The sequence below is a fragment of the Lingula anatina genome, chromosome 4 (assembly GCF_051362555.1).
Source record: "Lingula anatina isolate TDL-2025a chromosome 4, LinAna3.0, whole genome shotgun sequence".
Lineage (NCBI taxonomy): Eukaryota > Metazoa > Brachiopoda > Lingulata > Lingulida > Lingulidae > Lingula > Lingula anatina.
In genome coordinates, this window is record NC_141770.1 from 20,838,687 (window position 1) to 20,864,345 (window position 25,659).

The window sequence follows — 25,659 nt, forward strand, 5'->3', positions numbered from 1 at the left end:
TAATTACTTCCTAGTTCAAATTGCCTAATTAGGACTAACTATCACCACTAAAAATTACTTAGTTATTTGAAGATAAGGTGAGAAACATTTTTCACACAAAACAGACCGCTTCTGATTTTTTTCCTAGACTGTTCTTAATTATTTGAGATCAAAATGAAGATAAAGAGGACAAAAAATTGTTAACAAGAAATAGAACACATCTTTAAGATTTTTTTCTTCAATGCAAAACATTGTCTTACATGAAGGCTTGTAAGTTGCTTGAAAAATATTTTAAAAACTTTATTAACAAAAAGAACCAAACATTTTACTTTATAAATACAATCAGCAAAAGAAAAAAGGCTACCACTTTAATACTTATAAAAGTCCCAAAAATGTTTTTTTATTTACATATTCCTTAAAAGAACCATGAATTTTGTTTTCAACGATATAGACTTTCATGCTCTCCTCACCGTTGTCAGCCTGCAGTTCATCCGCCGTCTGCTGTGGATCATCTCCTCTCTTACTCTCTTCAGAGGGCGCCACTGTATGGTCAGGTTTAGAGGCCGGAACCGCATCCACCATGGACAGTATTCTCTGCATGCCCTCCTTGCTGACATTGTGAACCTTCATCAGGTGACCCTCCATGGCCAGAGTGTCCATACACGCCTCCTGGCACAGTGGACACGGCTGGCTCTGGCTGGACTGAGACGGTGCCGCTTGCTGATGTTGTTGTTGCTGCTGCTGCTGGTTGTTATGTTGCTGTAGAACATGTGTGTGCATGCGCACCTCGCTACTGCACGTGTAGTTACAGAATGGACACATCTGGTGATGGTCTAGAGAGTTCCCTGTAGCACCTGGAGAGAACAAAAAGAGAGCCATTGTTAATATCATCACCATCATTTCTAACAGCATTTATTTCTTATTCATATAAATATAAAATGCTTTTCTTCCAATATATGAAAGAAGAAAGTAAAAGCATAAGCCATTATGTTCAGACTGTCATTTTTATTACTGAGAGATAAGTTCTTATTTTTCTCTTCATATGAAGTTTTTCATTAATGTGTGTGTATGTGTGTGTTAGAGAGTGAGAGATCAAACACTATCTAAACAAACAAACAAACAAACAAACAAACGCAAGTCAAAGGCAAACACATTAAATATGGATTATCAAACATGGCTGCTGCAATCCCTTACACAGCAGCAACACTACATTTTCATCTCTGACTGCCTTCTTAACATAGCACAGCTTAAGATCTGCCCTGATTATCAGTTTCAAGTGTCTCTGTCTGCCGAGTATGACCTGACCGCCCTAACTGCGTGAGTTATTAACATCAAAAAATCAATACATAATAGAAACCCATTTAAATATCAGTGCCCATTAAGTCATGATGCACAGGAATTGGAGAAAGGAGAGAAAGAGAGAGTGAGTGAGAAAGGGAGAGAGAGAGAGAGAGAGAGAGAGAGATGGAATGTAACCGAGGTCTGCAGCCATTTAAATTGAGATATGTATTTTATTGGTGTTGCCGTGGTAAAGTGTAGTTTGCCAGGATACAGTGCTGGGCCCCAAGCTTTCTTATGACTGTGCCCTGCAGTAATAACATCCCAGGATATCCTAATCTAACTAAGAGTACTTGATGAGAGTCTAAACCACCAGGCTTGAAAAATACTTGAAAAAATCCCGCTACATGGCCTGGCTGATGAGAACCATCTGGGGCGGTTCAAGATAATTACGAAAATCAATGTTTTCCTTAATTACTAACGATGCTCTGGTGCTTAATAAGGCTCACAACCCTTGCCGGCACAATGGGTAGCAAGCATTCTGACTTGTAGGCGGCCATTCCTGCGGTGAGGAGAGGAACGCACTGATTAATCTTCAAAATCTCGAGTCTGATCATTTTCCTGTGTGCTAAATTAGAAAGGGTCTGTGATTAACGTAATGAGAAATCGACATCAAATTTCAGCGCCATTGAAATGGTGTGCCTCCCCATTGTTCTGCTGTAAGAGGCTGGAACAATGGCACACATACCATCTCCACTGATCTGCAGCTTTCAGTGAAATGACTACACTGAGAATATTATGGTTTGTTTCCCTGCACACTGCAGCCATTCATCAGTCACAATGCGCCCGCCATAACGCTGGGCTGCACAATCTAAAAACAAAGTGCAAAGACATCAGATTTATTTTCTCAGGTGTGAAGCCAAGGTTGCCGCTGTCTCATAGTTTTCTCATCTTAATCAAATCACCCTGCCCTAGTGTTATAGATTTTGTAATTAGTCCGAGATTACAAGTAAAATTAATCAACTCCTTAGAATATAACTCTCAGTGCTGACCCTGATTCCTGCTGTGACTTTGGTATATATTACAAAGAACACTAATATGGTCAGACAAAGTCAGACATACTCTGAGTATAAGTCAGGGCAGACTGAAATTAATGATTAATAAATGACTGGTTTATAAATTTAATTATCTTTTTTTTTCTTTTTATTGCTCCTTTTAAAGCATAAGATTGAGGATGAGATGACAAATGATCTGTAGCCATCAGCACGTACAAATATTCCTTGTTTTCTCACGTAAAGAGTTCCCAAACTCCTTTTGTGATTAATGAAAGGAAATTATAAATGTGTCTTTCATTCTATTTTCAACACTTGAAATTAAATTGGTTTAATTAGGGCCATCTTCAAAGGAAAGAGATGGGCAAAATAAGTGACATAGCAGAGGGTCTCAGTCTGTTTATGTGGGTTGTGACACGCATTCAAAAGTACTCATAACTTAACTTTCAGGCTGATGAATTAAGAATTAAAAATGTTTGCTACATGACTGCCATCTTTAATGGGATTAAGCAACAAAACTTACTGATATGAATGTAGAATTCATTCCTTAACATCTAAGTTTTAGTTTACTCCAAAACTAATTTGTTGCAACTCTTGTCCAATCAAAATATATTTGAACCCCAGGAAATTTTGTTTTTGTCAGTTTGACAAAGTGAATGTTTTCATACAGTGTATGATAATGATATAATCCAAAAGCAACTAAAAGTCGTTTAAATTTTCAAAGTTAAACTTAACATATCTGAATCAGTCAATCATATATAAACAAAGGATTGTTTTCGAATATAGAGTAAGGGTGTATTTCCAGAGATTTAGATCGATCCAGGGATTAAAATTTAGATCGACCTAACTCCCTGGGGGTTCACGCTAAATTGCAGTCAGACGATGGCGCACCATAGTTAATTACCCCTTTACAGCTTTTAGTAGGCGGGTCAGACGCTTAAGCCGGCCAAGCTGACAGTAATCTAGTGAGACTCCCCACAGGGATAGATCGATCTAAAAATCTATGGAAATGGGGTGTAAGACAAACCAATCAAAAAGATCTTTTGGTTGCTTTAACGGTATATATCAAAGTAAGAAATAAGACCAGTTGTGTGATTGATAATGGGCACAAAACTCAAATACATTTATTAAATCCACATTTCTGCTTTTAAATAAATAAATAAATTAATTAATAAATAAATAAAAAATTAGCATGGATCTTGTTATCAAAAGAGCCAAAGAAGAATTAAAGTTCATACAAAATATTTTAAGTTGTTACACATTTGTATAATTTGTTTTGAGTGAATAAAGAATTATATACATGTATAAAAATAGGCAAAAAGAAATTCGTGTCAATGATGGCATCAACAATCAAATTTAAAAGTTTTATTTTTCAGCAAAAGTTTGCTAACGCTATCCTTAAATCGTATATAATAATTTTTATCTTATATTAGTACTCAGGAAGAAGATCTGTCTCCAATCCAGTTGATCATCCCAAATACTAAATAAGCCATGAGTATACAACTCTATTTTCGTATCCAATTGTATTTGTTATTGTACAAATAATTGTCTAAAATCATGTCATATGTACTTTGTCATTTAAGCTTCTAATATCACCATCATAATAGTGGTTTCCCCACTTTTAGAATCTCTTCTCTTTCAGTGTTATGTTGATTCCATATTATTTTAGCTCTAATGAGTACAGACGTCAAAATATAAGGTTTCTTTTCTATGAGAAATGCTATCCTACCATTTGTGGACTCTAGTGTGCTGTCTGTGTCTTCTCTCACCACCTCTCCATCTTGACTAATGTCCATATCGTCAGCAACCTGGTCTCCATCTTGAAAAATAAAGAACATTCTTTATCACACTATAATAATAAATATGTAAAAGTATTAATACGATATTTAACTTTTTATGGTAAGGCTTGCGACTGCATATCGGCATATTAAAAAACATTGTGATATTTCTCACTTCTGTCAGAGAAGTGTGAACTCTTTTGCAGATTAGAACACGCAAATTGCATGCTGTAACACTAAAAACATGTAACTCTGCTAAATGAAAAATAATGTATGCAATAGAACAGATTACACTTTACCATCCAAATTTTCAAACAAACTCCTCCTGTACAACTAGGAAATGATTAAGTTGAAAAACATGTTGACAACCGATAATTCACAAGGTGAGGAAAGGGCATTCACCTTTGAATGGTTCTAAGAACTTTCAAACAATCTAACTGAGATCATTGAGATTATTGTCCCATTATTCTAGTCTATTTTGAAGAAAAATTAGGAAATTTTTCACATTATGTATGTTGATACTGATCATGAGAAAAGTAAATTGTATTTAAAGAGATTTTTTTCCAAGTATTCAAGACCTTTCACTCTTCACCACATTTAGTGGTTTAAGGACGTACTTATATACCATCTTTTACTAAGAGAAAATAATAAACTTATTTCACAGTATGCTGATTCTGTCTATCAATCTTGTAAAGAAAAAAAAACATTTTATTAATGTCTTAAAAGAAAGACTTGTGTAGAAGAACTTTCAGTGATCCTGTTCTAAAAGTTTCACCATTACAAAGATAAACAAACACAATACCCCTCACAACTTCAGTTTTAATAAAGTTGTGTTATTAGTCCATCTAAAACTTATTTCTGCATTCGTTTTTTTTTTAATTTGCTCTTTTATTTTTCACTTACAGCAAGCTACATGTAACTGAATTTGTCTTTTATGATATTTATTCTTAGTAACAAAACATTTTGCAAAAAAATTTTGAGGCACACTGAAGTACTTAATGGAAAGCTCCATAAAACTGGTGGGTTACAATATTTAAGATAAAAGCTAAAAAAAAAAAATAAAACACATAAATGAAGGGTACTAGTCTTTACATAGTTCAAATTTTAGTCTTTTTTATCACCAATTTTTGTCTTTCTTGTATTGTCATCAGCCATATACTGATTAGTGAGAGTAGCCACACCTTGATTAAAATATCTTCATATACCTAATCATCTGTCATAAATTTTCTTCGAAATTGAACAATATGTGTACAAATGGCATCTTAAATTTCTGTGTAATCCAATCTTCACTTGGAGTAACTGAGGTAAATTGGCATAGGTCATTGCAAAGAACAATAATCACAATAATTAGAGAAATGGGTTCATTTCTACATCAAACCCATCCTAATTTTCATTTATTTCCCAACAAAACAACCTGGCAGCAGTAATTAAGCTGTGGCAGTTCAAACAGGTTTGTTCCTGCATATGGAAGCAAGACATGACACACTTTAAGTTGTTTTACAGTTGACAAGGTACGATTAGCTTTTCCCTGAGATAGCTGGTAATAATTGAGATAGAGAGAGACGAGACAATGGTGGTGTTTTCTGTTTCAACAGGCTCAATAAACAACATTTCCCAACATTATATACACCCTAAATACTGATAATATTATCCTTGTTGATAATAAACTGGCTTTATTTTCTATTCAAATACCCCTGGCCAGGTTCAGAAATTTCTCCTATTTAAAGAGAAGATGGCTGTCACACTTGTTATAAATCCCTCTACTTACTTCCTGAAAAATCACAGCCCCTGCGGTATGGAGACACAAAGCACAGGTGTTAAGTTTGCTCCCAATTTGCAATTAATGGGGGCCTCATACACCCCCTTTTCAGAGCGTCTTCAAATCATTTCATCATTATGACTATAGGCATATCCAAAAACAAGAACCTGTGCTAACAAAGGGTTCACTGGGCCAGCTTTACGCACCACAACTTGTCTATTGGTTTCTCCGTCAACAACAAGTTCCCATTCACTCACCAGTGCCTTCTTTTATTATAACCCTGATAAATTACTCCCTCATATTCATTTAGAGGTCCTAAAAATAACTTGAAGTGATTTTCATGAAAAGATGTTAGATCAAAGCGAGAGAGGTGCGCTATTGTATCCTCTCCTTGCTGAGAACAAAGCAGAATGGGGGCATTTGATTGGAGAGTCAACATCCCACCATTACTCATTTTAATTTCAGCTCATTCAATTACCAATTTTAGTGTGAATGTTTTTTACAGAGTACACCTGATTAACTCAAACTTGATTACATTCCCACACTCCAGGTTGAAGAGCCAACACAAGGACTTTCTCCCTGGTGTTGTTTAATTAGGGTGCCACTGTTACCCTCCCTTTTCTTCATCCCCTCTCCCCTCCAGCTTGATTAACATTATCTCACGACCATCTTATCCTAATGGCGTCTTAACAAATGCCCCAGCAGATAATGGCTGCTGGTCGCCTATTGTCTGTGTCTAAGGTGCGTCACTGCATCCTAACTCCAGTTACATGTACTCAGGATGAGAAGACAATCTAAAGCTTTAAGGAGTGCACCTGAGAGATTATCATTAAATTTTGCCAACTTTTGTCTGTTAAATGCACAGGCATGTCACACCTCAGTGGGTCTCATAGCACAGAACACCTGACAATTGTCTGCATTTCTTTTAACAGATAGAAGGGTGACTAAGATAAACACCAAAACCAAAAGTTGAAGCTGTAATATATTTCAAGGTGCTACATATATATTTTTTTATCTAAGGAATTTTATATCTCGGAACAAGATCAATGCGAGCCTATTTCTTCTTAAAGCCATCCCTACCTGTGTCCAAAAAATTAATTAAAAAAACATCACAATTATCTTTTAGGATTCAGTTGTTTCTCCTGATTGATTAATTTGAGAGTTAAAAAAAATAATTGTGGTCCCATTACAGCTGGGTGAGCTTACTTAGACAACAGAGGCCATAGGTATGTATCAACAGCTGAATGTTTTTGAAGAGCTGCAGGTTTTATTTTACAAGAACAAGCAAAGAATCCATAGAAATCTGTTGGCTATTTTTAGGCAACTTTCAGTTTAAATGGGACAATATAACTATCTGGCAGAGGTAAGCAGCTGTCAATGCAGATAATTAACATTTTACCTTATAGAGTATGTCCGAGCATGCACATGCACATACACACACATGCACGCACACATACACAGTTATCCATTTCCCTGTTAACTGTCATATGAACTATTAATATTTACCACAGTAATATGCTCATAACATGGTGCTATATCAAAAAGCAAGTGTTTAAAGGGTTCAGAGAGAAGAAAGGCAGGTTGGTATGTGTGTAAATAAGTGTGCATGCATTTATGAGTGCATGTGTATGTGTGCATGTGCACTGGTGGGAGGGGCTGGGTGGATATGTGTGTGTGTGTGTGTGTTTGGGGTGGGGGGGGGGGGGAGGAGTCAACAAAACAAAAACCTAACCACCAATATACAATACAGCACAAGGCAATACAAGTGAGATATTAGACCAAAGAAATGTTTCCAAAACTTGAACCAGTGCATATTCACTCCAAGACTTGTGCACCAAGACACTTGTTAATTAAATATGTATCTCTCTCTAACGTCTAATGGAGAGGGGCCACACTTACAAGATCTGCAGGATAAGAATCTGATACAAGCCCTGCCTTATCTCCATGGGTCTAGAACTTCAGTTTAATTGATGCTTATCAGAGGTCGTGAACTTCTGACCAGGAGCTCCCTGTCCACTTGCATAAACCTCTTTTTCCTTCAGACTTGAGCCATGTTCGTTATCTGTCACCCTCTTTACTAATTCCTCTTATCAGATCTCCCCAACAGTCTCATTACAGCACTGATATTAACTGCTGTTTAATGGGCACATACCGTGTCATTTCCTCACCAAACCTTCATTAAAATGGCACATTTCTTTAATTGTTCTCTTAATTACTGGCATCTATAGTTTACTGACAGTTCACCTGTGGAACAATAATATCCTGAGTGGCGTCAACCAGGGTGACATCGTAAGATGCCGAGATATGATGACTTTTAATTTCTAGAAAAATATGAGGACTGTTATAATGTTATTAATGTATAAATATTTTTCATTATCATCTTGGTAGTTTTCAGACAGTAATTTTTAGTTTACCTAATATCAGCCATGGGGAAATAATTTTATATTTAACATGCTGTCACCATAAAAAAAAAAAAAATAAATAAATAAATTTTGCTACTACTTCTACTTTGAGGATATAAATATATTAATAAATCATATTCTGACACCAGTTTCTAAAATAAATAAATGAAATTGCTGAATTTAACTTGGGCATTTTAGCAGACAACAATGAATATATACAGTACTAAATACCATGACTTTTTCTGCGACACAGGCATTGTCATCCTACCCCTCATGTAGTCAGCCATGCAACAATATACATATTTATTTTCACCTGTGTGCAGGTTTGTTAACATTCTGAAATGTAGGTGCTTTAGAAAACTGTGAGTATTATACTGAAGTATTGCTTTTTTTCTGTTTTTCCCATTCTTTTGTACCTGGTGAAATGATGCAATTGCTTTTTCAAGGACTTTCAGGCAGTACCAACGCTCCTTAAGGATTCTGGGATACCTATGGCTTCTCTGCCAGGTCCACCACCAAGAGACTGGATAGGGCAGGGTAAATGACTTACAGGTTATAACGATGTATTGATTCACTTGATAAATCTTGACAAATGTCTCCATTCATTCAAAATGAAACTTGAATGTGATTCTTCGCCATCTTTTGTAAGAAAGAAAATGAAGAAATCTCCCTGACCAGCGCACCCTCTCAGCTCCCTAAAACACTCTTTTTTCCCAGGGGGTTAATAAGCAACTATGTTCTTTTTTTCATTAGTACTTCAATTATTCAGATTTCTGCCTATTCTTAGCCTCTAATGAAGAAATCACACTAATTACAGTTTTCCGTGTCCAATAAATTAGTTCTGATTTCTTCAAATTACATGACGTGCAGTAGCCCTTCTCCCCATACACAACAACATAAGTAACTGTTCACAAATATGTCCATGTGCCCAGACAGTGCATTTCTGAAGCCATCCCCCTCTTGTAGGAATGTCCCTGGACTGTGTATTTTTGTAACGTTCCTTGAAAGCTTCAACTGACACGTTATTTTCTATTAGCATTCTAGGAAAGAAATACAGGCCGTTTACAGCTATTATCTGAATTAAGTGCCATGAATGTAAGTGGGGGCACACATTTTTTCTTTCTTATTACAAAAATGATGCATAGTGGTATTATGTGGCCTTGGCCAGATCATCGTTTGGTCAGCTACTGCAAATATCAGAAATTGCCTGCATTTTCCACTAAGCAACTTCATTAATGATGTAGTTAGTTAATATAGTAACATCATTCAGAAATCAGAAAAATTAAATTTACTTCTTTTTTTTTTCTTTTTGGAAAAAATCCAAAGCACTAATAAACCATAGGAAAGCTATGTACAAGCTTTCTGTAACTGATTACAGTGCTATGGATCTGCCACTTAGAATGACCAAAGTAGCTGGCTAGTTCCTCAATTCCCCACTGAGCTACTTGCTTGTCCACTCTCCTAAACCACCACTGTCCAAACAACATCAACCTGCTAGTGATTTCATCCAAATTGTAACAAAATAATCTCTTACAACAAACATGCTGCAAAAGTTAATTCTCAGTCATAATCCCTCTCTTGCGCAAGCAGGTTTTTTTTACAACCTTGCCCTCAAGTCTCTTTAACCAGAATAAGCTGATTTTTGCCTCCTTATCTAATACGCTGGGAAAGTGTTTTTAACTCTAATTATCCTACGCAAAAAACTGACAAGGTATAAGCAATTGACATCAGGCTGGTAAACAGAAGACCAGCTGCGGTGCATTGGTAACCATGGTGATAAATTAACAAAATTTCGCAACATCAAAAGCAACATAAAATAATCGACGCCTGGTCTGTAATAACCACAAGCTGGTGCGGCCATTTTTCTTGATGAAGGATGGACGGCCACTTCGCTGGGTGCTCGGTCAGACCGCATTCTCACGCAGTCCACCTCCAGCTATTAATTAACACTAGGCCTTCTTTTTAGGCCCCGTCTGTCCGAGCCCAGCCAGCACCATGTGATTTTACTTTAATCACTTTTCAACTTCAGACTCATTTCCCACACTGGATCATTTATCTAATTTCCCCCTTTCCTTCCATCTGAGAAGCTTGCCTCCATTAATCACCTATACATTGTTGCACCCCAGTGCCATTAACGGGATTTAAGTTAATTATAAAATGACATGGCTCTGTTGAAATTTGATCAGTTTTTCTCCATATCTTTTAAGTAGATTTTTTTACACCTGTTTGGGTTCATTGATGTCTGTACCCAGGTTCACGTCAGTCTACACAGATTATATGACTCAGTCTCTCTCTCTGACAGCAGAAACTTTTCTAATTAATAGCAAGCACCTGTGTGGAGCAATATTTTGGAATGTCCATCTTAGCTCCAGCCAACTGAGTGACCAGACACTGACCCATGGTCAACATCACTCTCATTCCTTAATTACAACTTTTCATGGAAATTCACGCCAATAAATGAGACTTATCTTTAATGTCTTTATGGAAATGAGCTGCCGCAGTCAATACAGAACTTAATTCCTTCCATCATGAACATAAACACACAAAATTGGACGGGAGAATTGGATTAATGCAGTTCTCTTTAAATTTGATGAATAAAATGTCTTCCTGATGCATAAAAAGACAACTGGTAATCTATTCTCATTTGGCTGGGTCACAGCTATTATAGGAACACCTTGCTGAGATGTTCTGCAGCCCATTTGTCTGGCGTTCTAATTACTATTAAAGGTCAGTGGCATAATTTTCCCTGACACTTCCAACCTCCAGATGCAAATGAGCCCCAGTGAAAGAATGCCAAGTCTCTGTGGGGGAAAGAGTCATGCCTGAACTAATGTGAAGTCATTCATTCATTGGACAGCCTACTGTCCTGGCTACTGGCACCAAAACCAAACTGACCCTTTCTAGGGCCCCATTCCACAAACAAATCTTCTGAAGTTTTTTGGGCTCAGTTTAAAGCCTGCTAAACCTCGATAGCTGATAATGTAAAATGGACTTGGTAATAGTAGCCCAAGGCCACTTTATTTACAATCGGCCCACAATAAATTTAACTGACATGTCTAAAAATGCCAAAGCCACCACAATGAGTTAAGCATCAGTGACAAGACAATATCAATACCTGGTCTTTTAAGCTTTAATTCTCAGATTAAGACCCAAGAAATGGCTGAAGGGTCTTGAAAAGAACAACTTGGGTCTCTTTTCCAATGAAACTTATCAATCTATGTAGATCAACCAAACTCCATGGGGACTCTTGCTGAATGTAATCAGATTAACACTCCTCTTCTTGATTCCAACATACTCGTATGATCACCAACTTTTCTGTATTTTACTCAATCTGACTGCATTCAACAAGAGTCCCCTGAAGTTGAATTGGCCTACTAATGACAGTTTCAATGTGGTAATAAGCTCTTGTATCATCTTCTTAAATTATTTAGCAGCTTCATCTAAGACCAGTGTTCAACTTCAAATTCTCGATGAAACAAGAACAAGGTAGAATGGCAATCATTTACAGATGTTATTTTTCTATTTTGGGGCCTCTGTTCTTTGGTGCTACTACTACTGTCCACTAAGACTAAGAACGACTTCCTCTGCCACTGTACTGCTACCAGGTCATGTCCTCTGTTTTTCCTGGTAATATATCTGATATGTCGATATTTGCCCTTAATCTCAAATTAGATACCAAGAGTGAAATAGGGACCACTGATTTTTAAATAGGTAGAATTGGCCAATTCTCTATACTTAATTTCTAAAACTACCATTTGCAAATAAGTTAATTTTAATGTGTTTATTATAATTGGTTAAAATGTTAAATGATGAGGGCAGATAATAATGACTTTTCAAGAAAGAAAACAGGAATGGCAAAAAATGATCTTTTCCATTCAGGTCTTCCCTCTCCTCTCTCTGTTCATCCATTCAACGAAAGCTGATTGCAAATTACCACAGCACCATAATATTCCCACACTCTGTCTGTCTCATTAGGTTTTTCAGCTGAATACCTCTCTAGGTGGCACCCAAGGTTCAAACAGGGGGAATGGATAACTAAATGTCCCTGTTATAAAGCTTCCACTTCAAGGTAAATCATAATTAACATGCTCAGTGGAAAAGAAAGCCCAGATGTAAGAGTATTACAGAGGTAAAGGTACAGGTATCGGCCAGGTAACCTTAGCTGCCATAGCTGTAGTGCCATCCGCCCTGTCATGTAGAGTGATGCAATAGGAAAAAGCACAAAGGGAAGATACCAATCGGCAGATATAATGGGTTAAATTTTCATTGTTCATGAAGATTGCCTAGTGGAAATGTAATGGCCAGATCCTTTTGTTCACAGGCCTTTTACCTTTCCTAGCCTTTTGTTCAAAGGAACTTCAATGTGCCATGCTGTGGGGAAACAGGGGGATCAAATAGTTCTACTTATAAATCCTGACAATTCTGTTAATTTAGCAACACATTGTCCTTAATCTTTGCTAAGAAATTTTATTATTAGGAAAGTCATTTTAATGACCAGTTATATGAGGTTTACCATTTTGATGATCTTGGAAAAAAGGACCTGAATTAATCATAAAACTGAGTTCAAATTAAATACCAGTTCATATCATGCAGTATCAAGTCATGAATAAAAGATGCTTCTGTGAAAGTAGAAAAAAAACTGGAGAATGACAATAATTTGCATTAATATTCACAACTCAGATGCGGTTCAATATCAATCAACAATCTATACACAGTGCTTCTGCTTTAAGTCAACTCCTTCAGAGATTAATAATTAGAAACAAAAGGTCTCCCACCAGCATCCCATTAAGATCAACAAGGAAAATGTCTCACATTCTGGCAAAGAAAATATCTCCGCTGACTTCCCGCCAACACTTGGCTTGCATGTCATTAACATTCCTTCAATAATTGTTCAGCATACAATCTCTGGTCTGCCCTCCATGTGTCATGCACATAAACACCCTTCATCCACACTCGCTGTTAGGCCACTGATATAGCAAAGAGCATTGATTTTTTTCCACCCTTAAAGATTATGCCAGAAGCCGAGTAGAAGAAAAACTGGTGTAATGTTCCTAATGATCATGTAACATGGAGGTGATCTGTAGGTTTGGTGTTAAGGATAATGATTAGTGTTGATCTATTTCTATTCCTGCAATTCACTCTAATTCCATAGATTTCACTTCTGTAAATTGAGCAATTTTGCTTCATTGTCAGTGTCATTTAATTTTTATCAAAAACTGATGTGGAATATTGCTTGATATAAATGGCTGAAGAATGCATTTAATCTAAAAAAAAAACAATAAATACTCAAATTTTAGATGGTTTTATAAAGTTAATATCATTCTAAACTTTCCTAATTTGGTGTTAATTTTACTCAAAGTCGTACTGCCTACAGTAATGTTATTCATATTCAATCATATATGAAATACATATTTAGAAATACTATAACATACAGCGCCAATCAATGTAAATGATCTTGCATTTAGTACTAAAAAAACTCGCTATTATTCTAAGAAATTTGATGACCGAATATGTGGTCAATGTCTTGAAACTGGGCTATCAAGAGGTCAAGGTGAGCAAAAATGTCTACACTGACCACAACAGAGTGTCTGTAAAAGCTGAAGCAAATGCTGAAGCAAATATTATGCAAATGTTTTGGCTATTCCAATTTGTATAGCTTCTCATACATGGTCAGTATCCTGGGGAGATGGTCACCTCAATATAACAAGGAACCACAGTCTGGAGGTCAGTGTCTGGTTGTCAGACAGGCAGGGGTCAGCGTGGTCAGTTTAACCCGGCCAGACCACTGGTTTGACCATATAACACTGGGTTTACAGTTGGATTCCAGACCAGGGGGGCACCCAGAGATATGACATGACTGTGGCTGATGGTAGAACAGCTGCCAGCAGCAACAGGTCTGGATGGTGTTTACACTGTAGCCTAACCCTATACTAGAACACTTGTTGTATGGTGTATTTTGTTTTATACACTGACATGTCCCAAGTTACTTGAGTAGACTGACCATACTACTACAGCAAAAGTGATGCTAGTTAGAAGTTTTCAAGACCAGTTAGAAGTTTTCAAGACCCAAGTTATTGGGTGTTATGGTCTGATGCTGCACCATATAATAACAGTTCAATCACCCTCGTCTGATTTATTAGCTTGAAGCAAAAAGATAAATCAACTCAAATATAATCTATATCATTTGAGAAATGCCACATTTCATTCTCTTTCACATACTGTGAAGAAAATAGCTCATTACCATGTCCTAAATTCTTTTACTCAGATTTGGAGATAATTGCTAAAAGGAGTTTCTACAGAGCCTTGTCCTCTACTGTTACTTCTAGGCTAGAGTACTAGCCATAGTACCCAGTACATACTCTATAGTAGTAGGAATACTATGAATGACCCTACAGACTGGGCAGATTTAAATTTTGGCAACAAGAAGGACCTCAGAGTGTAATGTGTGGGAGGTTACGGAGAGAGGCTGTTCTCGTCGTATGATAATACGATAAAACAGGAGTCCCTCAGGGGCCCGGCTACAGAGCAATTTTGATGCCAAAATCGACAAGCTGCAAAGTTTTCTAGTTATGAATCACTGGTATTGATCGCAGAGCTGGGGCCAATTTTATCCTAATAACCAACTTGTTTTTAATGGCAAAAACAGCCACACGGCAAAGTTACCAAGATCCACAGCCGTGAGCATGCTTAACAAGATTGCACTGCTTCTGATAATCAGCAAATCACTGGAATATAGAGGTGACCTTTTCGCTGAGCTCTCTCAAATTATGTCTCCAGCAGTCAGTGTTCCAGACTGCACCAGTTCTCAATAATCCCATTCCCCCCTCTCCTGCGCACAAAAGATAACACGGCCTATGACTTGATATTTTAACCAACAGCCATATCCTTCTTAATTCTCTCCCCGCCTCAGTAAACTGAGGGGCCTCATTACGTACAGAAGGGCAGCAGACACGCAAGACTACCATTGTCCCCTTTTTTACCCACCACATGAAATAGCACACTCTCCTCGACTCCACTGTGAGGTCTTTCATATCCTCTCATTTACATCTCTCTCTCCTTTGGCTGGCAGCAAGCAGTTTCATAAAGAATGAGTATGGTTATTAGTGGCTCTGTGTTCTAGAGAGATTGACCTAGTTCACAAATGAGCCAGGTTCACCAGTTCAGTTGGCCACATGGTCAGACTCCATCGCTGCTCATTCTAGGTAATTAATGCCCTTTGCTTGAGAGCTCGCTCAGGCTTTTACTAAATGAGTCCCTGCCACCGCTGTCAGCAACAGCCAGTTAATTACTGCGTCTTGTGATTGTCAATCAAGACTCTGGAAGCTGTTTTCTGTTTTACATACAGCAATCAAGGGCCTGTTTGACCTCACCACTGGTTTTCAGCTGGCACAACTCAGCCCAGACAGAAAGCTTTCTCTTCATTATGGAACTAATCTCTCCTCCACTGGTCTAATTTATGCAAGCTATCATCTACTTCTGAGCAGAGACTGAGAAACAAAACCACAGTGCTGACAGTATTTTACTGGTTCTTGTAGAGGGGTCGCCTTGCTTTCCTAATATGACAGATCACAGTGGGCAAATTACGACATTAACGAGGGAGAGAGCAAGCTAATTTTCTCCACTCAATTTGTGAAATAGAAACAATAGCTATGACGTCATTTTATGGAAAATATTTTCATAAAAAATTGCAATAAAAAGAAAAGCTGAAACCCGTAAGTGCCACGGATCACTGTACTGGTTTCATAAGAGATAACTGATTGTTCTAAGACATTGTGGTGTTCTCCCTCATTGTAATGACACAGAACTGGCAGGTTGTGTCAAATCATCATGGTGGTTTGCGAACATGCACTGTGGCAGACCTTATGCCTCAGCCAGCTGAATAATTACTTTTTGATGAGCAGAAAAGCTCAGCTAATGAAATAGCTAATGTTATAATGGCTACCAGCTTTTCAAACTGGGATCAAATCTATTATTATTATCTATGAACCTAGTTGCGATCTTGAAATTCCATGAAGGGAACACTTTAAATACACAATTATTTCTCTTCCAAATAAATGAATTCATCACCATCGTTATATATGAGACCCCAATCTTGTTTGAGCCATCTCTTCAATATGTCAAAGCCATAGACATCACAGCCTTTGTTGTCATTGGTGGAGAAAAATGATACTAATTACAGCAATTTTTCCACTGCTGTGTCTCATCTTGATCTTTGTTTCTTCTGCACATCACGCAAAATACTAACATTGCATTACCATCTGCTTTCATCAGCCGCCATATGCAGGAAAAGTCTCTAAGGTAAAAATTAACTTTTTGTGTTTTTAAAGGCTAATTATAAAAATTAGACAAATACAATTGCTCTATATTCTCAAGTAATTGTTTATCCCTCTCCCAGCAAACAAATATGTCAATTATTTCATGACCTGGGTTGACAGACTTATTTCTAGACAATGAAAGTACAAAAAATATACTTAATGTGAAACAAGATGTGCAGGAACAGAACAGTGACCTCTTCATGAACAAATTACTTTCTGAGTACATCTTTTTCTTAGAAACTATTGAATTACTTATGAGAATTTTTTTAGAAATCTCTTAAAACAAATCTCTACTCGTTTCTCATAGCATATCATTAGGGCCCTTTCATTCGCAGATCATTCATTGATATCTTTCATCTCAATGTTTCAATGATAAAAACTGGCAATTTTATTTGATTTCCATGGAATGCATTCTTTATTCATTCAACTTTGACATAATTTAAGTATTTCTGTCAATTCAGTAAATAACAAGATAAAAGTTACTTATTTAAAGTCATTTTTTTTGTTTTTAAATTCTTTACTAGAATTCTTAAAGAAGATTCAATTTTAAGTAAAAGCTTTTCTCTGAGCCAAACAAAAACGCATTGTAGAAATCAAACAATAAATTAGATTTTCAGAGAACTATATTACCTATCAAACCAATTTTTCATCATCCACATAGACCAACTTTATTGCCCTGCCTCACCAACCTTTCTTCATCGTTCAGAGAAATTTAGATATTTGGCAAAACATTATAAGACATTGCAATCATTTAATTGGGGTTTCACATTTGACATATTCATTATTATTATTTAATCACCCATCCTCCATTGTATCCTCTATCCCTGACCCCCCCCCCCCCCCCCCCACACACACAAAAAAAAATAAAAGACAACCAAATGGTTTCTCACTCACCTTCCTCATATGTATCACTTTCACAGTCACCTTTGCCCTCTCTGACAGTGAGCGCCTCCAAAGTGACGTCCCCTTCCTGCGGCATTTCCTGACCCTGACTATGCTGCTCACCCTCGCTGCGAGCATGCGCCATGGACGCCACGTGCTGAATCATGCTGAGTTTAGTTTTCGTCGAGACATTGCACAACATGCAGTGGTAATACTTCTGGTTCCCCTTCAGCTCGCCCTCACATTGCTGTAGGTGGTGGAAGATACGACTCTTGATGTCGTGCGCGCGATTGGTGGAGTGCACCTGGAGTTTGTGAATACTGTTGGTGTAATAATCACACGCGTTGCAGCGCACTTGCACAGGGTTGCTGGCGTTCATGTACTTGAGTCTCCATTCGTTGGCCGGTCCGCCCAGCTTTATGTGGTTGACCAGCTGAAGTCGTTGTAAGTGTTTGTCAGTTTTACAGTGAAGCTGAAAATTGGCCTTGAGGTTGGTTTTATACTGACACAGGTTACACAGGTAGCTGCCAGCTGCCACTGTGATGTTGTCTCCTTCACCCTGCTTTGTGCGATCTGTCTGTATATGTTGATGCAGGGAGCCTATGGAGTCTGTGCAGTACACGGCGCATATACAGCAGTGGTAAACCTTGCTGGGTTCCATCACTGCTGGGTTCTCTTCTTGACTGCTGCTCTCTGCCTGACCCCCACTGCCTGGCTCCTTGGATAAATCGACCGGGGAGTCAATGGCAGGTGGCGGCATGTGCTGAGACATGAACATGGCAGCCTGGTCAAATGGGAAGCCTGGGATGCCCCCTGGTGTCAGCGGAGAAGGCAGCGCCATCATGCCCAGATCCTGCTGTAGCATGGCCATCTGCTGCATTTGGAGCTGCATGTCGCGCTGCATGTGCTTCACGTTCTGCTGTAGCACCATCATGTTATGCGTATGCTTCTCGCTAGTCATGTGAATGCGCAGGTTGCGTGCCACATTGGTCTCATAATTGCACACGTCGCACCTCCATGAAGCTTTCGGTTTGACCTTCTTTGCAGCAGCTGCAGCAGCAGCCACTGATGATAACGTGTTGTTGTTCTCAGTGGGCGTAGCCGACACGGGTGGGGTCTGTGGGGTCTGTGGGGACAGGGGGACTTCTATAGGGGCAGCATTATTAGTGGAACCCTGCTGATTGTTCATCTGTTGCTGGTTCTGCAATTCCTGCATGTTATTTATGTGCTTATCTGACTGCATGTGAATACTGAGGTTACCTTTCGTCGTGGTTGAGTAGTTGCATACGTCACATCGATACGGCTTGTACCCACAGGTGTAGGACTCCCCACGGGCAAGACGTGGATGGGGCTGACTGGTAATACAGTAAATGCACTGTGTGTCATTCTCTGGGTGTTTTTCCTTCATGTGTATCTCCAATGTCTCCTGGTATTTATAGTGCCAATTACACTTGGGGCATTTCAGGGTCTTGCAGGAGTTACGGGAGTGCATCATTGTCATGTGACCTCCCAGGGAGCGCGAGGAGCCCAGAATCATGTCACACTTGGGGCACTCCACCCCCTGCTGCTTCCCCATGGGGTGTTCCTCACATTTCAGCTCTCCCACCACCCCACTGGCGTTAAACAACATCTGGTTCATTTGGGATTGCGAAGCTTGCATTTTCTGCATGATATCTGCCATGCTGATACTGGGAGAGTTTGGTGTGGTGGCGCTGGTATCTGAAGGAACCCCCAGCGCATTCTTCCCCAGGTCTGGTGCAAGATGGAGATTGAATTTCTTGTCGTGATTGTTGTTCAGTCTGTTGGCCGTCTCGGGGCTGACCAGTAAAGGGTCAGTTTCTGAGGCTGTAGAAAGTTTGGGGTTAGAGGGACCATCCCTTTGTGATGCCTGGTGCGAAGACTCTGGATTCGTTTTAACACCTTTGTCAATGTTAGCACCACCCTGAACCTCATCTTGAGCAGAAAAGACGGAATTTGATCCCGTTGTTTTAGCGGTGTTTGTGACAGCACCTTCATCAACCTTGCCATTGGATGGCAGGGCCTTGGACTTGGAAGATTTAGCATTCTGCTCACTCGATGTGGAAAGATCAAAGCCTTCACCAGTGCCTGAATTTCTCTGAACTGAGCCAGAGTTAAAGCGGAAATATGGACCACTTCCCTGGTCTCCATCTCCTTGTGGCGGAGTGTTGGGCTCCAGGAACGACATTAAGGGTTGTTTATCTTTACCCACGCCTTGAATGATTGCTGAGGAATTAGGCCGTGACATAATTTCTTTCTCGCTGTCATTGAGCACCATACCGTGCTCTCCTGTAGCATGGGCTGTGAAGGACTTAGTGAAACCAAATGACAGTTTACAAATGAAACACATGAGAATGGGTTTTGTTGGGACTATGGAGTATGATACGTTCGGCAGTTTCGGTGTAGATTTTGATTTACTGTCCTTTTCTTCTTCCTCCTCCTCATCCTCTTTCTTGCTCCCCGTGCGCACATCGTAAACTTTATAACTGTGCATGACGGGGGCCTCAGGCTTACACTCTGGCATCATAGCATAATAAGCACTGTAGAATGCTGCAGGGTTTCTGTGAATATACACAGCATTTGCGATCTGTGGAAATGCAGCCATTTGTGATGTGGAGGGTTTACCCCTATGGTCCACAATACTCCCTTCTTGTTTTGGAACATCCTCCATAATCGAATCATCGTCACTGATTTCTGAATCTCCTTCAATAATGTAAGCTGAGCCGTCAGGGTTGTACACTATTTTCCCATCAAAGCTCTCCACGTCGCTCAACTCACTCTCCTCATCCCTATCTCCACCATCTTTGTCGGCACCCTGTCCCACCTGCTGAACGCTGGACTGGGAACAACTGTGCTCCATGTATTTCTGCAAAGTGTCAAAGTCCGTGGTACACTCCCCACATTGCACTGGCTCCGCAGAGGAAGACTTAGATGGGGAGGGGGAGGAGGATGAGGAGGAAGAGGAGGAGGAGACGGGGCCCTTAGTCTCTTTACCTGAAGTCTGTATACTCTCCCCCTGTTGAGTACTAGCAGTAGTACTCGCCTCCATTGATAGTGTATTGGAATGAGAAACGATGCCAGTCTTGGGAGAATGCCTTGTCAGGTTTGATGGATCATTGCTCTGTCCATTTGAACTATTTCCAATACTCGGTTCCCTTGATGGACTTTTTATCGCAGTTCTTTTTCCAGCACTGTCCCAGGAGTCTTTGGTTGTAGTAATATCAGTTTGTGAGTCAGCCGTGGCCTGTTCTCCGTTCTCTGAGTATACACTATCATTGGGCTGGACTGGGTCATTGCCCTGGTCAGTCTGGTCCATCTGGTCACTCTGAGTGACCACACCACCAGAACTGACAACAGGAATGGTCACATCCTGATTATTCTCTGCAATCAGGTCAGCGTGGTGGTGGTGGTCACTGGTCAATGCGTCCACCTGGCTGACCGACTGCAGCTTGGAGAGATTCTCATTGATCTTGTCCAGGGACGCTGCCTCTAAAGCCATGGTGTGTTCACAGGGTCCCAACTGACCACTACACTGGACATCAGTCACAATAACCCTCTCCTGGCTTGACCAGTACCCATGGTTATATCATTAACATCACACCAGCCAATCGGAAAGGAGGAAGCTCATCTGAAATGACCAAAAGACCTTTTGTTATAACACTCTCAGTCTGTGCTAAGAAATAGGCAGCATCATTACAATACAGGTTAATTGGTTCCCTGGTCACTGGGGCTTGGCTTCCCCTCTAAACAAGGGTGTTGCCCGAGCCCTGTCACCTGCCCATTATCTCCTGACCATCTCCTGACTTCAAAGAGGTGGAAGTGACACTCTGCAATCAGATAAAGAAGGGTTTTGGAGAGTTTAATTAGTGAGTGGGGAGGGGGAGAACAATTAGCCGTTGCACAGGTAGCAAATTCCTGGGTGCAGTTTAATTATAACAGTAGGCCCGTAAGCAGGGTCCAGTGGCCAGAGTGCCCAGGTACATGTCACAGGTGGGGAGGCATTACATCACCTGTAATCAGCTGACCCCTATTATCAGCTCCAGTGTCTCTCTCAGGGGACTGAAAAGAAACAGAGACTGGTTGATTAGGCTACGGTGTAACAGTTGATAATTAGTGCCAGGAAAAATTAAACTTAACTGGAAGCAGTAGTTAAGCAAACATTTGCCTGTGCCTCTCTGGTCCCCATATCAATAAACTGCAAAAGAGATATACACTATATAGTTAAGTCTTAATAAATATGTCATAGTGACAATGCAGCCTGAACGACATAGCCCTACAGGCTTTCCAAGTCACCTTTTAAAGTTTAAACTGAATTTTTATACAGCAGTTTTTCAGACCTAGTAAGACTTCTTTCTTCACTTCCCCCACATCTCATGTGGCCATCGCAGCCAGAGGCAAGGCCAATTCTGCAGACACTCTTAAATTTTCTTTCCTCACAATTAATGGCATTCATCCTGCCTCTGTGATTTATATAATTCCTCAAAGAGACAGAAACAAGCTAAAGCGGAACTATTTTCTGATATGCTCATATTTTTTCTCTCGGGAAGCCTGGAGTCAATTAATTCTTACCTATTTTTAATGGGGGTAAAAGTTGGCACTCTTGAAAAGCAAGGCTCGAAAGGCAATTGTAAACTTTGCCTAGTCTTTTATCATTTCACATTTCAAGGAAAGGAAAATATATAATTTTTTTCCTACTACTAGCTCATATCAGGATACTATGTGTTTTTCTAATCATGGGATTTTGTAATAAAAACCATCATAATCATGATTATTTGTCAGTGACAACAAAGTCATTAACTTCTTTAAAAACTAAACTCCAGGCAAACATTTGGTAATTAATTATCTTACCACAATGGCAGGAGTTTAACTAGGTTTCTTATCTAAATCTTGAGAAAGATTTCATAATTAGTCTCTTTTAGATATTCAGTTTAATGGCACATATAAAACCTCCTTTTCATCTTCACGAGTTTGCATGAGAGGGACCAAAAATCAATGTATGATACTTAATTCTGTTCATATTCTCAATCTAGGTACAAATAAATTGAAAATTGAGTTACAAAGTGAAACAGTATTTTCTACAATTACATAACAGGCACACTACATAATTACTTTTGTTCCAAACATTAAGTGTGTGAATGACAAAATAATTAGAGATTTTAAGATTCTTAATGAAAGTTGTAGGGATATGTGTTGTCTTAAAATACTTTCTCAAAAAATAAAATGCAAATTCAATAGGAAAATAATTGGTAGCATAAAATGATTTTTACACTGGCAGGCAGACATCAGGGTTGCTTTTAATCTTAATGTAATCACAGATAAATAACGAGTACTGTAATGATTTTTGGTTCAGCGTCTAAGCTGTTTTTAATTTCAAGTTTGAGAAAAATATGAGCATTAACTGAGTAATGATTTTCTCCCCCTATGTCATGTTCTGATAACGGCTAACACGAAGAGATAGCCCGGCTCAACACACCCTCATTACACCAAGGCAATCTCACTCTCTCTTTCTCTCTCCGCGGGGTCCCTCCTAGTCACCACTGTATTAGTATACATATATCTCCAGGATCGAGCATGGGGCATCAATACAAATTACATATTATTCCAATACGTCATCTGTCGGTTGATGACTTATAAACCAGACCTCGGCTGAAGTGGCCTGAAGGTTGCCTGCGGTCATTAAATGTGAAATATGAAATGTAATCCATGGCAGAAATACTGTGATATTCAAAGGTTAGTGTTCCATAACTAACTCGCACAGCTGGGGATTCATAGCATATTCTGACAGGACTTAATTCATAACTTTTATGATTTCAGTACCAAAGAACTTTGTGAACTTAATAAAAATGTGTTTATATTCCTATTTCCTGAGTTATGTATTTATAATTGAATTGGTGATAAAATTCAGATGACCTAGAATGTGAAAAAAGAAATTGTTCGCATGTTGCCTTTCTTTACAAATATTTAATTTCTTCTCTGGTATTAATGCAATATTGAATAAGAGAATGGGTTTAGGAACTTAATAAAAATGTTTAAATTCATCATTCCTAAGATGTGTTGATAACCTGATGATGAGGCTTGGATGAAGGAAAAAATAAAAAAACTTTGAAATGTTATCTTTGTTTACAAATTCTCTATATATTCTCATGATAGATGTTTTGCATATTCCACAGATGTTTGATCAAACTACCTAAGACAGCGGATCACCTACGTAACACAGCATGCCACAGAAACCAGCTTTTTTTAAGGGGGGTTGTCTGTAAAAATGGACCTATTTAAACCTACGTTTACTCATTTTGAAAAATTACACAGAATCTAGATCCAATTCTGCTTCAAAACGGAGCTTTTCCAGCCATAAGGCAGTTGTTTTAAAACCTAGTTGTCCCCTTGCCCATAGACCTTTGAAGAACTGGCAACCATCCTCTTATTAACTCTCCCAATAATGAGGAAGAGGAACCCCACTCGTTAAGAACAAACTCCCTTCTGTTGTTTGCCAAAGACAATTTAGATAATTTTCCCCTCCCGAACATTAACTTACTTGTAGAGCCCAGGGAAACTGGTTCTTGCCACTGTGGTAGCTCAGGTAAATAATTACATAATTGGAAACTGTAGCTGAATTATTTTGTAATTACAGCTGTTACAAAACCTAAGTAGGTAAGATGAACAATGGGCAGCATCAGGTGGTTGTATGGGGGGAGGGAGAAGAGGAAAGAGAATTACAGTTAATAATGGTGGGAAAGACTAATTCGTTGGTGTAAATGAAATGCAATTTTTTCAGATATTAAGAGATGTACAATCAATTTGTTGCCAAACAAACAAATTAACTAAATTAAAATTAACCAATTTTCAATTGGAATTTTTTCTTTTTCAGAATTAGTGAAACATCAAACCATCAAAAGATGGCACTGTTGATGAAGGGCAAAGAAAGAAAATAGAGTTTAATTTTAACACAGATCCCTTTAAATTTGTTTACCGCATCGAGCCAGATTTACCCTGCACACTATGAAATCTAACTGCATCCTTCAGTCACTTGTAAAGACATCTTTTGCAGGCATCCACCCAACATGTGTAAATTCATATCAACATGTGAATTTATAGTTATGTTTTAATGCATTTACCTAAACATCTCCAAATGACAAGAAAGTACCTCAAAGGCATTAATAAAAACAATGTCATTAAACCCAAAAAAGTCATTTTAGGTGGGTAACTGGTGGTATCATGCTCACCAGCACCACAAACAACGAGATGTTCATCAACATGGCCAAGATATGAATTATTGCATTCTTTAGATAACACTGATAAACTTTAAAGCTGTTAAGTTCCTCAGCTTCCCTTTCTTTTATTTCATTTCATTTCAATCTGGCTCTGCTCAACACCCTAACTATAACTGGTGTCAAGTTAATTTTTTCTGGGGGGAAGGAGGAAGGCATGCAGCTGGGGGAGAGGGGGGGGGGAATAATTGGTGGTTTGAAGAGAGTAACATATATATAAATATAATAAGATATATCAGAGGAAGAATGCTGTTAACATTCAACTTAGGGAAACATGCATTTACACAAATGTTACTGAATTATCTACAACAATAACTATGGCTGACAAAAGGACAGAAGACAGAACAGTACCAGCAGACAAAATCACCCTCAGGTCATCTCAGAATCCCATCTGATGGAGTTCTCACATGTTAGATACATTTCTGCAACAGAAACTTAATTTTGCATGTGAAATATGACCATTAACAAACGGTGCTGAATGCGAGCATTAGACATCTCAACTTAAAGTAACCAATCATCGGTGATATCTTGTCCCGAGAAGTCCACTGGGACCCTTGCTAACAGTTTTGTAGCCCCCACTATTAGGCGAGGGAATTCAAAATCCATCATTACACCGTGTAATTTCTCAGCAGCTCTAGTCGCATTTAACTTCTCCCCACTTGTAAAGAACTTCCATATCTGCTGTAAACCTATCAGTCTCACTAGCACAAAGACATAGACCTGGTTTTGGAGTCATCAGAGATTTGCTCCCATACCGGGGCTATCCAATGTGGTCGCCAAACAATGGGCAAATTGCTGAGGATTTATAAGTTTCTAACTTAATTTATTGAAGCAAAGCTGCACAAATATTTCAATCCCACAAAACAAATCTCCCACGCCATGGTGGACTTAGCTGCGGCAGTCCCGATAACACTATATATTAGTTTTT

The 25,659-nt window shown here is 38.8% G+C and overlaps 1 protein-coding gene across 8 annotated transcripts in view; it reads right to left on the bottom strand.

The window, feature by feature from the left end:
- The window catches only part of LOC106159310 (zinc finger homeobox protein 3), a 92,377-nt gene that overhangs the window by 14,515 nt on the left and 52,203 nt on the right, over window positions 1–25,659 (bottom strand). For all 8 annotated transcript variants that reach the window (XM_013535546.2, XM_013535565.2, XM_013535544.2 and 5 more), the window contains 3 exons: window positions 17,458–21,091; window positions 4,039–4,128; window positions 450–833 (listed from right to left, as the gene is read on the bottom strand). In XM_013535546.2, coding sequence (XP_013391000.2) covers window positions 450–833; window positions 4,039–4,128; window positions 17,458–20,962 — 3,979 coding nt within the window. In that variant the 5' untranslated portion in view covers window positions 20,963–21,091. The remainder of the gene's footprint in view (window positions 1–449; window positions 834–4,038; window positions 4,129–17,457; window positions 21,092–25,659) is intronic.